This window comes from Ammodytes marinus, assembly GCF_949987685.1.
Source record: "Ammodytes marinus genome assembly, chromosome: 5".
Lineage (NCBI taxonomy): Eukaryota > Metazoa > Chordata > Actinopteri > Uranoscopiformes > Ammodytidae > Ammodytes > Ammodytes marinus.
In genome coordinates this window covers 23,284,408-23,298,896 of record NC_137234.1, presented here as the reverse complement: position 1 = coordinate 23,298,896, position 14,489 = coordinate 23,284,408, and the positions used below count along the sequence as shown (strand labels likewise).

Here is a 14,489-nt window from a genome sequence, read left to right as displayed (position 1 = left end):
GACACAAAAATTCAGACATGCCGGCCACTAGGTGGCGCTACAACAAAGGAAAAGGCGTTTTGGGCTCTAACTTCCGCACCGAAAGTCTGACAGTCAAAAACTTTATATCCACAGATGCCCACAAGTCAACTGCATATTTTGAGATAGGCCACGCCCATTTGCGTATATATACATTTTTCGCTACATTGCAAAAACTGTGTCAGTCACTAAAACATACTCCTCCTACAGTTTTCGCCCGATTTGGACGAAACCAAAAGCATTATACTCTACGGACTCCCACGAGCAAAAGTTGGTCAAATAATATTTCTACGACCATCGGAAGACCAAACGGTAGCGCTTTAAAGATTTGCGAAAATCCGTTAAAAAAAAAAAAAAGAGGGATTTTCTTGAAACTGAAGGGAGACTATCATGGGGCATACCTGAGCCTATGGCCAAAATATGGGCAAGAAATTCCTTTGTGGGCCGGACTTATTAAAAAAAAGAGTTTTTAAATTTTTTTGCCTGTTTTCGCCATTTTCTAAGTCTTTAGGCGGGAAAATGGGAAAATTCAAAAAAGTGTCTTTACAATGGAGAGGATGACAATTTGATTTTGCTATAACTCCCCAACCGAACATCGCACATTCAAAAACTTGACATCCACTTGTTTGGTACATTGAGCTGCATCTTTCTATCGAACGTAGTTTTGCGAATGTCATCCATAGGGGGCGCCAAAACCACAAAAAGCAAAGGAAACGCGTTTGGGGCTATAACTCCCACACCGAACATCCCACATTCAAAATCTTTACTTCCCCGGATTCCGTGAAGCGAGGGGCCGGCGACGCGGACGACAACGCCCGATCCCGAGTCGCGTGGGAGGCTTGGCCCCCGTTCACAACTGCTTGCAGTTCTAGTTCTTCTTATTATTCTTCTCCACATAAAAGTGGTGCTGCAGCCCAAACCGTAAAGGGTTGGGACATGCCACTTGCAGGGCTCATCCAAGTCCGTACCCCGTACGCAGACAAAAAAATTCAAACATCCCGGCCACTAGGTGGCGCTACAACAAAGGAAAAGGCGTTTTGGGCTATAACTTCCGCACCGAAAGTCCGACAGTCAAAAACTTTATATCCACAGATGCCCACAAGTCAGCTGCATCTTTTGAGATAGGCCACGCCCATTTGCGTATATATAAATTTTTCGCTACATCGCAAAAACTGTGTCAGTCACCAAAACATACTCCTCCTACAGTTTTCGCCCGATTTGGACGAAACCAAAAGCATTATGCTCTACCGACTCCCACGAGCAAAAGTTGGTCAAATAATTTTTCTACGACCATCGGAAGACCAAACGGTAGCGCTTTAAAGATTTGCAAAAATCCGTAAAAAAAAAAAAAAAGAGAGATTTTCTTGAAACTCAAGGGAGACTATCATGGGGCATACCTGAGTCTATAAAAAAAATATGGCCAAGAAATTCCTATGTATGCCGGACTTATTAAAAAAAATAGTTTTTCAATTTTTTTGCCTCTTTTCGCCATTTCCTAAGTCTTTCGGCGGGAAAATGGGAAAATTCAAAAAAGTGTCTTTACAATGGAGAGGTTCACAATTTCATTTTGCTCATAACTCCCCAACCAAACATCGCACATTGAAAAATTTAACATCCACTTGTTCGTTACATTGAGCTGCATCTTTCTATCAAACACAGTTTTGCGAATGTCATCCAATAGGGGGCACCAAAACCACAAAAAGCAAAGAAAACGCGTTTGGGCCTATAACTCCCACACCAAACATCGCACATTCAAAAACTTTACATCCCCGGATTCCGTGAAGCGAGGGGCCGGCGCCGCGGACGACGACGCCCGATCCCGCGTCGCGTGGGAGGCTTGGCCCCCGTTCACAACTGCTTGCAGTTCTAGTTCCTATTATTATTATTCTCCGCGAGAAAGTGGTGCTGCAGCCCAAACCGTAAAGGGTTGGGACATGCCACTTGCATGGCGTATCCAGGTCCATCCAAGGAACGCAGACAAAAACATTCAGACATCCCGGCCACTAGGTGGCGCTACAACAAAGGAAAACTCGTTTTGGGCTGTAACTTCCGCACCGAAAGTCCGACAGTCAAAAACTTCATATCCACAGATGCCCACAAGTCAGCTGCATCTTTTGAGATAGGCCACGCCCATTTGCGTATATATACATTTTTCGCCACATCGCAAAAACTGTGTCGGTCACCAAAACATACTCCTCCTACAGTTTTCGCCCGATTTGGACGAAACCAAAAGCATTATGCTCTACCGACTCCCACGAGCAAAAGTTGGTCAATTAGTTTTTCTACGACCATCGGAAGACCAAACGGTAGCGCTTTAAAAATTTGCGAAAATCCGTAAAAAAAAAAAAAAATAGGGATTTTCTTGAAACTCAAGGGAGACTATCATGGGGCATACTTGAGTCTATCGAAGAAATATGGGCAAGAAATTCCTTTGTGGGCCGGACTTATTAAAAAAAATAGTTTTTCAATTTTTTTGCCTGTTTTCGCCATTTCCTAAGTCTTTAGGCGGGAAAATGTGAAAATTCAAAAAAGTGTCTTTACAATGGAGAGGTTGAGAATTTGATTTTGCTATAACTCCCCAACCAAACATCGCACATTCAAAAACTTGACATCCACTTGTTCGGTACATTGAGCCGCATCTTTCTATCCAACGTAATTTTGCGAATGTCATCCATAGGGGGCGCCAAAACCACAAAAAGCAAAGAAAACGCGTTTGGGGCTATAACTTCCACACCGAACATCCCACAGTCAAACACTTTATATCCACAGATGCCCACAAGTCAGCTGCATCTTTTGAGATAGGCCACGCCCATTTGCATATGGGATTTTCTTTCGCTACATCGCAAAAACTGTGTCAGTCACCAAAACACACTCCTCCTACAGTTTTTGTCCGATTTCGACGAAACCAAAAGCATTATGCTCTACCGACTCCCACGAGCAAATGTTGTGTAAAGAATTTTTCTACGACCATCGGAAGACCAAACGGTAGCGCTTTAAAGATTTGCACATTAGCTACCTTTAACCAAACTGCTCCTATCCAAAACGATTTATCCTATTAACACCAAACTTCACACATGTGTTTGTCCTATGGTTCTCAGGCTGGTTCTACTTTTTCCTTAAATTGCTCCAAAAGGGGGCGCCAAAAACAAACTTGAGCATCTTTCTCTGCCATTATTTTTGCCTTTTGGTCTATAACTCCCAAACCAAACATCCCACATTCAAAAACTTTACATCCCCGGATTCCGTGAAGCGAGGGGCCGGCGCCGCGGACGACGACGCCCGATCCCGAGTCGCGTGGGAGGCTTGGCCCCCGTTCACAACTGCTTGCAGTTCTAGTATTCCTATTCCTATTCCTTACGTAAAAGTGGTGCTGCAGCCCAAACCGTAAAGGGTTGGGACATGCCACTTGCATGGCTTATCCAGGTCCGTGCCTGGTACGCAGACACAAAAATTCAGACATGCCGGCCACAAGGTGGCGCTACAACAAAGGAAAAGGCGTTTTGGGCTATAACTTCCGCACCGAAAGTCCGACAGTCAAAAACTTTATATCCACAGATGCCCACAAGTCAGCTGCATCTTTTGAGATAAGCCACGCCCATTTGCGTATATATACATTTTTCGCCACATCGCAAAAACTGTGTCGGTCACCAAAACATACTCCTCCTACAGTTTTCGCCCGATTTGGACGAAACCAAAAGCATTATGCTCTACCGACTCCCACGAGCAAAAGTTGGTCAAATAATTTTTCTACGACCATCGGAAGACCAAACGGTAGCGCTTTCAAGATTTGCGAAAATCCCTTAAAAAAAAAAAAAAGAGGGATTTTCTTGAAACTCAAGCGAGACTATCATGGGGCATACCTGAGCCTATGGCAAAAATATGGGAAATAAATTTTAATGTGGGCCGGACTTATTAGAAAAAAGAGTTTTTCAATTTTTTTGCCTGTTTTCGCCATTTTCTAAGTCTTTAGGCGGGAAAATTCAAAAAAGTGTCTTTACAATGGAGAGGTTGACAATTTGATTTTGCTATAACTCCCCAACCGAACATCGCACATTCAAAAACTTGACATCCACTTGTTTGGTACATTGAGCTGCATCTTTCTATCTAACCTAGTTTTGCGAATGTCATCCATTGGGGGCGCCAAAACCACAAAAAGCAAAGAAAACGCGTTTGGGGCTATAACTCCCACACCGAACATCGCACATTCAAAAACTTTACATCCCCGGATTCCGTGAAGCGAGGGGCCGGCGCCGCGGACGACAACGCCCGATCCCGAGTCGCGTGGGAGGCTTGGCCCCCGTTCACAACTGCTCGCAGTTCTAGTTTAAATTAATATTATTATGGAAAATCCATGTTTCCTTCTCCAATAGCTTTTAATTCATCCGACACAGTGTCTCCATTTGTTTTCATACAAAATTCTTCAGCTTTAGCCTCTTAATTTCCCTCTCAAAGTGCACCAGATTCATGTATTTCACTTTAAAAACTTTTAAAAAATCTCCCAGGGGGGCATACCCCCCGACCACCCTTGGAGGGGCGGGATCTCGGCTGGCTACTATTTTCACCCAGCTGGACATTGGACGCAAAAGTAGAAAATACTGGGTGTATCAATGGCATTTAACAAGAGGGGGAATGTATCTGTTTAATGTGCAAGCAAAGCGTTGCTGTGAAGAAGGATTACAATTTACGAAGACGCTATGAAACTAAACATCACAGCAGCTACATTTCCTGATAAATGTGTTATATTTGCAAAGTGGCCCGGCCCTTCGTAGATTTTTCTGTATGTGGCCCTCAGTGAAAAAAGTTTGGACACCCCTGATCTAGTAGGACCAGGCTACTGCTGGCCATCTTGCTTACTCGATAAAAAACTGTGAAAATCAACTGGGCAAAATCCTTCTCAATATTAGGACATGTTACACAATTATGCTTTATAGAAACTGAGTTGATCTTAGAAAAGTTAAGGGGGCTTAAAAGCAGGGGCTCAATCTCATTTCAGTCTGGTTCATGAACCAAGTCGATGATTCACTCTCTGTGCATTGAACTCTGCCTAACTGCCTGACTTCTTTAAACATTCTCCAATAGCTAAACAAGTGTTGTGAATGGGGTCCAGCAGACCAAGGAGGACATCTGGCCCAGTCCATGTCCTTTATTGCACGACACCCGCTAAAAATAAACTATAGTGACACATACATTAGTTTTGCTTGCACTTTTTTGTTCAGTGTCCAAAAAGCCGTTTTGTTGGATCTATCCTTCAAGCCATTTCTTGCTGTGAGCCTATACACTGCCAGAGTCACCGATGCACCACATCAGGAGAAAAGCAAGAGAGAGGAGAGCGGTCCCTAGAAGGTCTCCGAGGGCTGTGAGGTAGGGTATGGAGTAACTGTCCGGGTCTTTGCCCTTCCGCCATAGACAGTGGACCATGCAGTCGGCCAAACACAGCAGGGAGAAGACCTGAGAGGTAGACACCAGGCATATTGTGAAACAGTGAGATTAAACATACAGAGGATAAATGATCTCATGTCTGACTCACCTGAATCAGGGAAGCAGACAGGAAGCTCACAGTGAAGAGAGGACTGGGCAAAGTGTTGCCTCCTTTCATCAGGTGAATAGTGTGTAAGAAGATCAGCTGACCAGGGATGACCAAGAGCAGCAGAACCTGAGCAGAACGATGGTTTGCTCCTGCAATGACAAAGCTTAACATCAGATTTGTGGGGGTGGGGAGAGACATACAACACTGGGCCAGGAACTCAAGTGGTAGAGTGCACCATTATGGTCAACTTGGCCTTAATGGTGCACTCTACCACTTGTGCTCCTGAGCTGCCCTCTTGTTTTAAAAGCGTGAGCGTACCCTACCTGTACCAAAGAGCCAGCGAAAAGGGTTGTAGCAGCTCTTGCGGTCTTCAGGAACCTCTCTGGGTGAGTAATTCAAATGCAAATTGGTGGAAATACGACTCGACTGAATGGAGGCAAGGTTTCCTCCAATACCTGCATAGGTGAGAAAAGGTTGGGGCAGGGTCAATTGTAAGGTTGAATTTGCATGTTATGGGTGATTTAGCCTTCTGCCTCAGCATACGAATGCAAGTAGCATATAAATTATTCAGCAGCCGTTGAGTTGCATCTAAGGGATTTTTAGAAGTCACAATGGAGAGTTTAGAACAAAAGGTACCAAAATCGACCCAGATCTTTTTTTATTCCACATATTCTTCTTTGCTCTTAAACCCTGGGGCTTACATTATGCACAATTCAACTCAACTGCAGATAGTAAGGTGGTTCATTTGGGAGTGTAACACGACCACACTAACAGATTTTAGTTTTTATTTGTCAAACTTCGGCGGCTGCTGACTCATGTGACATCCCTTGAGGCAATTAATCAGACTTCCAACAGTTTCCTGTGGGAAAATAATTGTTTTATAGAGCCTTTTCTGCAGTTTTTGTCCATGAGGTCGGTAGCCTCGGTAGTCCATGAGGCCTTGCCACCATCTCCAAAATGTCTCCCATATTTATGACCTATAGGCACAGACATCTGAAAGTGTTTTAAAAGGCAATTTTTAACAGAAAAGTTTTGTACAAGTTAGCTTTGTCAGCACTAACTTTTGATGTCAGTTATAGGTATTTTAAAAGTGGGGGAGGAGTGTTTTGATGGATCTACTGGTGGGGAGTGCAGGAAGGCCAGTATTCAGCACCCAAGTAATAACCAAGATCCTGACACCCTCTCAAACTGCTAAAATGTGAAAGGTTGTTTAGTAACAAATTACCACTATACACCATATTCTTCCCTGACTATTAATCTTTATGGGGATTTTTGTTTGTTTTTTAGATAGCTTCATCCTCACAAAAAGTACATGCATGAATGCACTTTCAAAATAGGACAACTCACCATTTATTACTGGAGCATAAACTATCATTCCTGCCAGGTTTGGATCCGACACAGTCTTGTCCAGGATAAGCCCTCCTAGACTAAAAAAAAGACAACCAAAAACATGCTTTAAAATTAACAAACTCTGCATATTGTGCTCGCACTTCAACACATTAACATGCAAAACAATACAATCTGGGACAGGAGAACATTTTGAAAGCCCCTGTAGACCCACATCCACAAAATCACTCTAACTATGTTATTTGGGGAATTATATGCCTATGAGTAAGCATCTGAAAAGAGTTGGGCATTTTTGTTAATCCAAAACCACACCCACACAGTCTTGGCAAACGTTCTTCTAATCTAGACAGTAAAAACCTTTTTTTTAGCTAAGTTGTATAACATAACAAATTATGAACATTTAATTTAAATCTTTAAAATGTTACAGCATAAGAAAGTCAAGTAGTCTGAATGAATGTGCAAGCTTTTTGATGAGTCAGTTACAATACTGATGTGAGTATACCTGCTGATGGCCATTGCCGTAATGATTGGTTCCCAGCCTGTGCGGAGCAGGATGAGACTGGCTGGATGTTTGGAGGCGATAACCACCCAAAAGGGAATCAGGCACAAAAAGAACAGATCCACCAAGTACAACACATACGGGTACAGCTCTGTCAAAAGAAAAGGTTATTTATTTATTTTAAGCCTTTTTATAAGACAGTTTGGAGATACAGGGGTGAAATGGGGCGGAGAGGGGAATTCCAGTATCATGAGCGCCATCCGTTGGCCAAAAGGAACATGACATGATCTTTGACTCTTACTTCAACCAGTCTATTATTCTCTGTGCTGGTGTGTGTGTGTGTGTGTGTGTGTGTGTGTGTGTGTGTGTGTGTGTGTGTGTGTGTGTGTGTGTGTGTGTGTGTGTGTGTGTGTGTGTGTGTGTGTGTGTGTGTGTGTGAGCGTGTGAGCGTGTGTGCGTGCGTGAGTGCGTTCTGAAATGACCACCTTGTCCTCATCAGTCTTTACCTATGAGGGAGTAGAACCACTGACTGAAGAAAGCCAGCAAGGCAAGAGTGATGAGATCCCCAAAGCTTGCTGCCATGGGTGTAGCCACATTGTCAGGGTTGATTCCCATCCTTTTGGAGCCAATGATCACTCCCACCATAATAATACCTAGAGAAGGTTAAAAAACAAGGGAAAGCTCTTAATCTATGTGGTGCCATGGGGTCAGCCCTTGCGGGGATTTATATTGTCTGCAAAAACTGATACACTGAGGCTTTAAATACTTACCTGAATGGAAGTAGAATAACTCCAAACTCTTTATTTAGGTAAGTATATAGCTGCCTCTTTATTTTGATTACAGAGAAAATAAACGTGATGTAAGGGCCAAAAGGAAAGTAAAGGGAGACTTAGAAGTATCACTTGTGAATGTAGCTCCCTACGCCTTGCTACACCTCTGCTCTGACTCTGTGGCACTGAAGGTGTAATAATAATCAGTCTATGACGAAATTGTAAAATGGTAGGCTATTCAGAAGACATGCTTCAACCAAGAGTTATAAACCCCATTCAGAATGGATTTGAATGTTGTGCCTTGCCGCAATCCCCTGTCATACTCTTGTGAGGGCAGAATTATTTGCAGTAATGTATTTCTCTGTGAGTTTAGTCTTCTATTACAGATATGTCGAAAATATTAAATTTCCCGACAACTCCCATTTGTAGAATAATTTCTATCGGGAGAGCATCGTTCTTAACCAAAAGAAGAAGAAAAGTTTCTGAAAACGTGTTTTACCTCTAGGTAATTCGGAGTCTTTGAGAACAGTAACGAGAATTGATTTGTGTCTGCCTAATACAGAAACAGCCGTGACGAATGGAGATGTACAGAGCTGAGGAAGAACAAGAGATAATGGATTTCACAGAAACCCAGGGGTTGACAGCTGCCTGTGTAGGGGAAGCAGAGAAGGAGAAACTGGGGCAACAAGGGGGTTTTAGATGATGTTATGGTGATGTGTGTAACTGAGTTGTGCACCTGTGTAATGTTTTTACACTCAAAGATATAAGGTCGAGAACAGTGATTAAAGTTGGCGTTGTTACCTTGCAGCATTGAGGCAATGACAGTGGTGGAAACACTGGCCGAACACAGGAGCATCACGTGATGAAAGGGCATCTCTCCTTCTGCCATCCATCCCAACAATGTTGCCATCAGAGAGGCTAACAGGCCGAGCACCGTGGCCTGTAGCTGTGAAAATGAGGGTGGGAGTAAAAAATATCCACAGGTTGTGGTGGATTTCAAAAGAATTAAGCAAATGTCTAATGATAAAGAAATGGTGAACCCGGCAGATTAAATCCACATATTTCCGTGTAAAGTTTATTTTCTCAAATGAAAACAAGGTACCTGCTTGAGCGCCAGGTTCCCAACGATCAACATCCACTTATCTCTGGCAGGCTCCAGTTTTCCTGCATTCACCTAACAATATCAGATACATATTAACAAAAGTAAAACTTTACACTTCCATGACGACTGAGTACACTCAATTTGCTGATGAATTATCTGGCACAGAAGACATTTTAAGCCATGGTATACAGAAAGGATGCTCATTAGGATTTACTGCTGTTTACATGCAGGATGTCATTAAACATATCAGATCTGTGTGTGTGTGTGTGTGTGTGTGTGTGTGTGTGTGTGTGTGTGTGTGTGTGTGTGTGTGTGTGTGTGCGTGTGTGTGTGTGTGTGTGTGTGTGTGTGTGTGTGTGTGTGTGTGTGTGTGTGTGTTACGGTCAGCTATGGGGACAGGATAGCCTTAACTGGATCATATAGATGGACAAAAGCCATCGTCCAGACTGAGGGACGCCTCAAGTTTTGAGTAATGTACCCATCGCCAAATAAACTTAGAAAGTTGGATGATGTAAACTGTTTTCAGCCAATTCGAATGGACCAGGTCTTGACAAAATGTAAAATTGACAGGACAAGGGGGTAAGTCCGATTAATTGGACTTTAAGAAAGGGAATGCACAGAGGCAAAGACAGGTTTTTCCTGGTGGGATCTCAATGCATATTTCACAATCAAATGCTTATTAAGATGTATTGTTAGGGAATTGGTAACCAGATGTCGGCTAGTCCAGACTGACGCAAGGCTTGAGAAAAATGCTGTTTAAATAAAAGATCCCCTACAACCCATCCGCCTTGTCTCAGCGGATTCATTGTATCAACCAAACTTCACTTTTGATGGAAGAAGTCCACAAAGATACTTCACTGATGAAGATTATTCAATATGATTGAAAGCTTCAGAACATATACTAAATTAATCTTGATGTGAGAGTATTTGGTAAACTGATGCTTCCAAAGTCAGGAATTAACTTGGAACCTCAAAGGAATATATTGGATTGTTTTCTTTTTTCTTTCTGCAGTGGCATCAATAATTTAGCTATGCTGTACACTCCTTTAGAATCCAACTTATAAAATCAGTCCAGCATAAATAGAAACACTCTTTAAAAAATTAATAGTTAGATTGCTTGTAGCCATCGAAGAAGCCTAAGTATTTGTTCTGCAAATTCTACTCAGTCAGATGTATCATATGTCAGATATTCAACAGAATGAGTATATAACATCACCCCAAAAGTAACCACAGTGCCAATTTTCATGGTAATAAAGGAACACCCAGTGCAACAGTGAAGATAACTGATCTGTTTTTCATAGTTATTGGACACTAATGGACATCTATGGCACAGACGAATAGCCAGCAGGCATTTGACATGTTTATGAACAATAGTTATGATGAATATACTGTTAACTAAATGCTCTCCTTTTCATGGAAAACAACTTTTCAGATTATCTTAATCGTTGGACTATTGTTAGCAGTCATCTGTCCCGCACAACATTGTACTGCAAGTTGGTCTGCTGTTTTGGTCTTCACAGGTTTGTGAGGAGTTTCACGGGAGGACAGAACATTCTTGACACAAGAAGCCTTAAATATCATTCTGAGAATGATGTTGATGTTACCCAGTTGCAATTGTCAATCAATTCTTCATTCACTGAATTGTGTTACTGTAAGAGTTTTTCTTATAAAGTGTGTAGGCTTATGTTCTACATACATCTCACTTATGCCTGATGGTTGTTATGTCAATCTACAATATAATAATATATTAATTATATGCTGCCTTACATTCGGTTTAAAATTAGTAGCATATACTAAAAGTGCTACGAGAAACTTTTAAATATTTCTGAAACAGTCTCATTATTCCGCTCCTTGGGGCACCTTTAATATGTGACATGCATAATAAATGCATAGAGAAAGAAAGTCAGGCACAGTCAGGACTTGAATGTCAGCCAAACACAAGGAGGATGTAAGCAATTGGGGGTATTGTTTATGAAAGGTAATAAAATGAATGAGAGGAGTAAACTCAGAGGTGAGAAAGAGCAGGATATTATATAAGGTTAGTCCTTTATTTGTAGCTGTTCTGTTGTTTTATTATATAAACTGAGAATTTGAAGTACTGCGGTGTCAGACCACTTATCCATCCTTCATAGAAGTGAAATCAATTTCTGTTGTTCTCTGAATTTCCTTACTAAACAAACTTGTTATTTTTATCAAGGGAATTGAAATTTCAACCACAATGGTATTTCATTTGTATTGTGTTTATAGATTACTGTAAATATATCACTGCCAACAGGTCACTTTGTGTACATCATGGTGTGTGTGTGTGTGTGTGTGTGTGTGTGTGTGTGTGTGTGTGTGTGTGTGTGCGTGCGCGTGTGTGTGTGTGTGTCTGTGTGTGCATGCGTAGGTGTGTGAGTTTGTGCGTGCATATGTGTGCGTCACATCTGCAAACTCACAGCAGTCGAGAGTCTAGAAGCCAGAGTCATTTCCAAGTTCCCCTTCATGCCTAATACTGCAGGAACCAGGATGAAGAGCTCCGTGATTTCTTGGAACACGTCCCAGTTCTGTCATGAAAGCAATAATATTAGATGAATACGTTGGTTTGTTTCATAATTCCTGTTTATTCACTTACAGATCTCAGAACTGCAGAACCCCATCCTGTATCTACAAGATGCCAGGCCTTCTTTCCCTCTGTCTCCACGAGTCTTTGTATATTATTTTTCAAATTGTTTGTCTTATCCATAATTTGATCTCATTGTACACCTTTTCTTTTTGCCTTTCTTCACTTTGCACCCATTTCAACTCTTCCTATCTCTTACTTCCTGGCAAAATGCAATTGGATGGGACAACAAAATGATGACCTCACTTAGGAAATCATCGAAATTCGAAACCCCTTTACTGAATTTGGTCTTTTGTTTGCTCACCTGAACCACCTCAAGCAGCATCCCAGCAGAGACCGTCCCAAACCCGGCCAGCAGGAATGGCACCAGGATCTGAAGCACCATGGAGCAGACTGTCTCAGCAGCAGGTGCGCTGGAGCCACGTGCGTCATTTGCCCTTATGGCTCCACTGATCCTTGAAGAACCGTAGAGTTTATTTGGAAGCAGATAGTCCGTCTCAGTGCACTCCCGTGGCTCCGAATCGAGGCTGGCATTGACTGGTGAAATATTCCCATTGCAGTTCAAAAGCTGTGGACCTCCAGAGTGTTGAGGTAAGGACAGGATAGAGCTGTCCTGTTGGCCCACAGAGGCACCTGGGGAAACTTGCGCATCTTGTGATTCTGGGACAACCATGGTGCAAAGTTGGGTTTCAGCAGGATATCATTCCTTCTGCTCCCACACGTGAAACACAGTGCCACTTACACTGGTCGCAAACAGCTGGCCTAAAAGGAATCCAAGCAACACCAGAAATGAATTGCTTTGTGGAGTATTTCAGAGGTCAACAACATCTATCATCTGACCTGTGACTGTAAAGACCGCATCAACTGCACAGATGAAGAAATAAAGCAATAGAAATAAAGAAATGGTGGATGCATAATAAATAGCTGTAAAAGTCAAATTCCAGCATGCAGTTGTAAAGTCTTGTATCACATCAACAAGTACCGTATATCATTTCTTACTTTGAGCATGTACGTAACTTGGCTGTTGCATGAAACTGATTCAGAGTCATCTGACGGCACAGATTGCCCTGCATTATCATTCTTCATGCCTGATTCCCATCAGCAACACTGAGGCTGCGTTGTCTGACAGAGACAATGCCCTTAATTCTTTTGAAATTCCTAAGAGATGACCAGGTACTTAACAGCTGAGGTCATGAAGTTGTTACATGAGGAATTGTAGAAAATGTATACATTCTTTTAACACAATCTGCAGAGAATGTTCATTTTTGAAAACATGCGCGTCAGCGGCGTATCAAGATGTTTCACAAAATGGTCCCAATAGCATTGGAAAGACAGCATTGTTAGTGTTTTTATATAATCTTTAGTTTAAAACAGTATTTGGCAGTTAAGAAAATGAAACTACCATAAAATATACATAACTTTTATTAGATAGAAAAAGCGACATCTATCAAAATCCCTCAAAATGGTCAGACAAGTTACAAGCACCACACGATCATAGCCCTGTTGAAACATACAAGGCAAAGCATTGACTGTTAATCCTGAAGCCAAAGATCTGCTGATGCACAAGAGAAGCTAAAGCATGGGTTCATCAAACAAACACTAAAATGAAAAAAATATCTACAGTTATGCACTAATTAACTCCAAGGTCCATACCAAAGGGTTGTCGACAAAACAGCAAAAAATAAGAACTTGAATAAATTGATATGCAATGCCTAGCTTCCCTTAGTGTGACTGCATCTGTCCAGCATCTCTGCTCACCCATATTCTACTACAATCAATGAGTCATATTTAAAAGTTGTAGTCGAGTAGAATTTTAAAAAGTGTCATACCTTCATACAAAACCGTAGGAGAAGAAGAGGCGTCCCGTCCCACACAGTAGTATATTGTGACTCTTCCTGCTGGCTTCTGTCGTGCTCTGAATGGTGGACGGAGTCTGAAGTGTGACATTACCCTGACCTAACCCCCTACACAGACACACACACATACACCACAACGTGACTCTCACTCTCTCACTACCTCTATCGTATCAGTGCCTATATAAATTGAAACACAGTGACTATAGCATATAGCCTGGAGACAGACAGCAGGATGCACACACACAATTGGACAGTTTGTCATAGTTGTTATGTCAGGTATTGTTGCCTGACATGGAGTGTGACCTCAATGGACCTTTTACACAAATATAAACCAGGAAAAAAAACATGAAAAAACAAGACACAAACAATGTTACAATAACATCTGGATTTAACTATTGACCTGATTCCATCCTACGAACCCACAAGACTAGGTCATCTGGTGGCTGCTAACTGTAGGATAAGAACAAAACATGGGGAAGATGCGTTTAGCTATTATGCTGCCCTAACCTGGAATAACCTTCCTGGGCATATTAGATCAGCCCTATAAACTAAACTAAATACCTACATGTTAACCTCACATTTTAACTGAATTAATGTTTCATTTATTCTCTCCCTCTTTTATTCATCTAGGACTAGGTCCTATTTTTCCTTTCTCTTTCCATCTATCTATCTGTCTATCTATCTATCTATCTATCTATCTATCTATCTATCTATCTATCTATCTATCTATCTATCTATCTATCTATCTATCTATCTATCTATCTATCT

At 41.8% G+C, this 14,489-nt stretch overlaps 1 protein-coding gene across 1 annotated transcript; it reads right to left on the bottom strand.

Annotated features, from left to right (window-relative positions):
* Window positions 1-5,289: 5,289 nt before the first annotated feature.
* slc41a2a (solute carrier family 41 member 2a) lies at window positions 5,290-12,538 on the bottom strand (the record flags this gene model as incomplete). The annotated part of the gene is made up of 10 exons (XM_080027687.1): window positions 5,290-5,466; window positions 5,546-5,694; window positions 5,869-6,000; window positions 6,893-6,972; window positions 7,395-7,542; window positions 7,898-8,044; window positions 8,963-9,107; window positions 9,264-9,335; window positions 11,702-11,809; window positions 12,170-12,538. 10 exons carry the CDS (start codon window positions 12,536-12,538, stop codon window positions 5,290-5,292), a joined length of 1,527 nt encoding a protein of 508 aa, XP_079883813.1.
* Window positions 12,539-14,489: the final 1,951 nt, after the last annotated feature.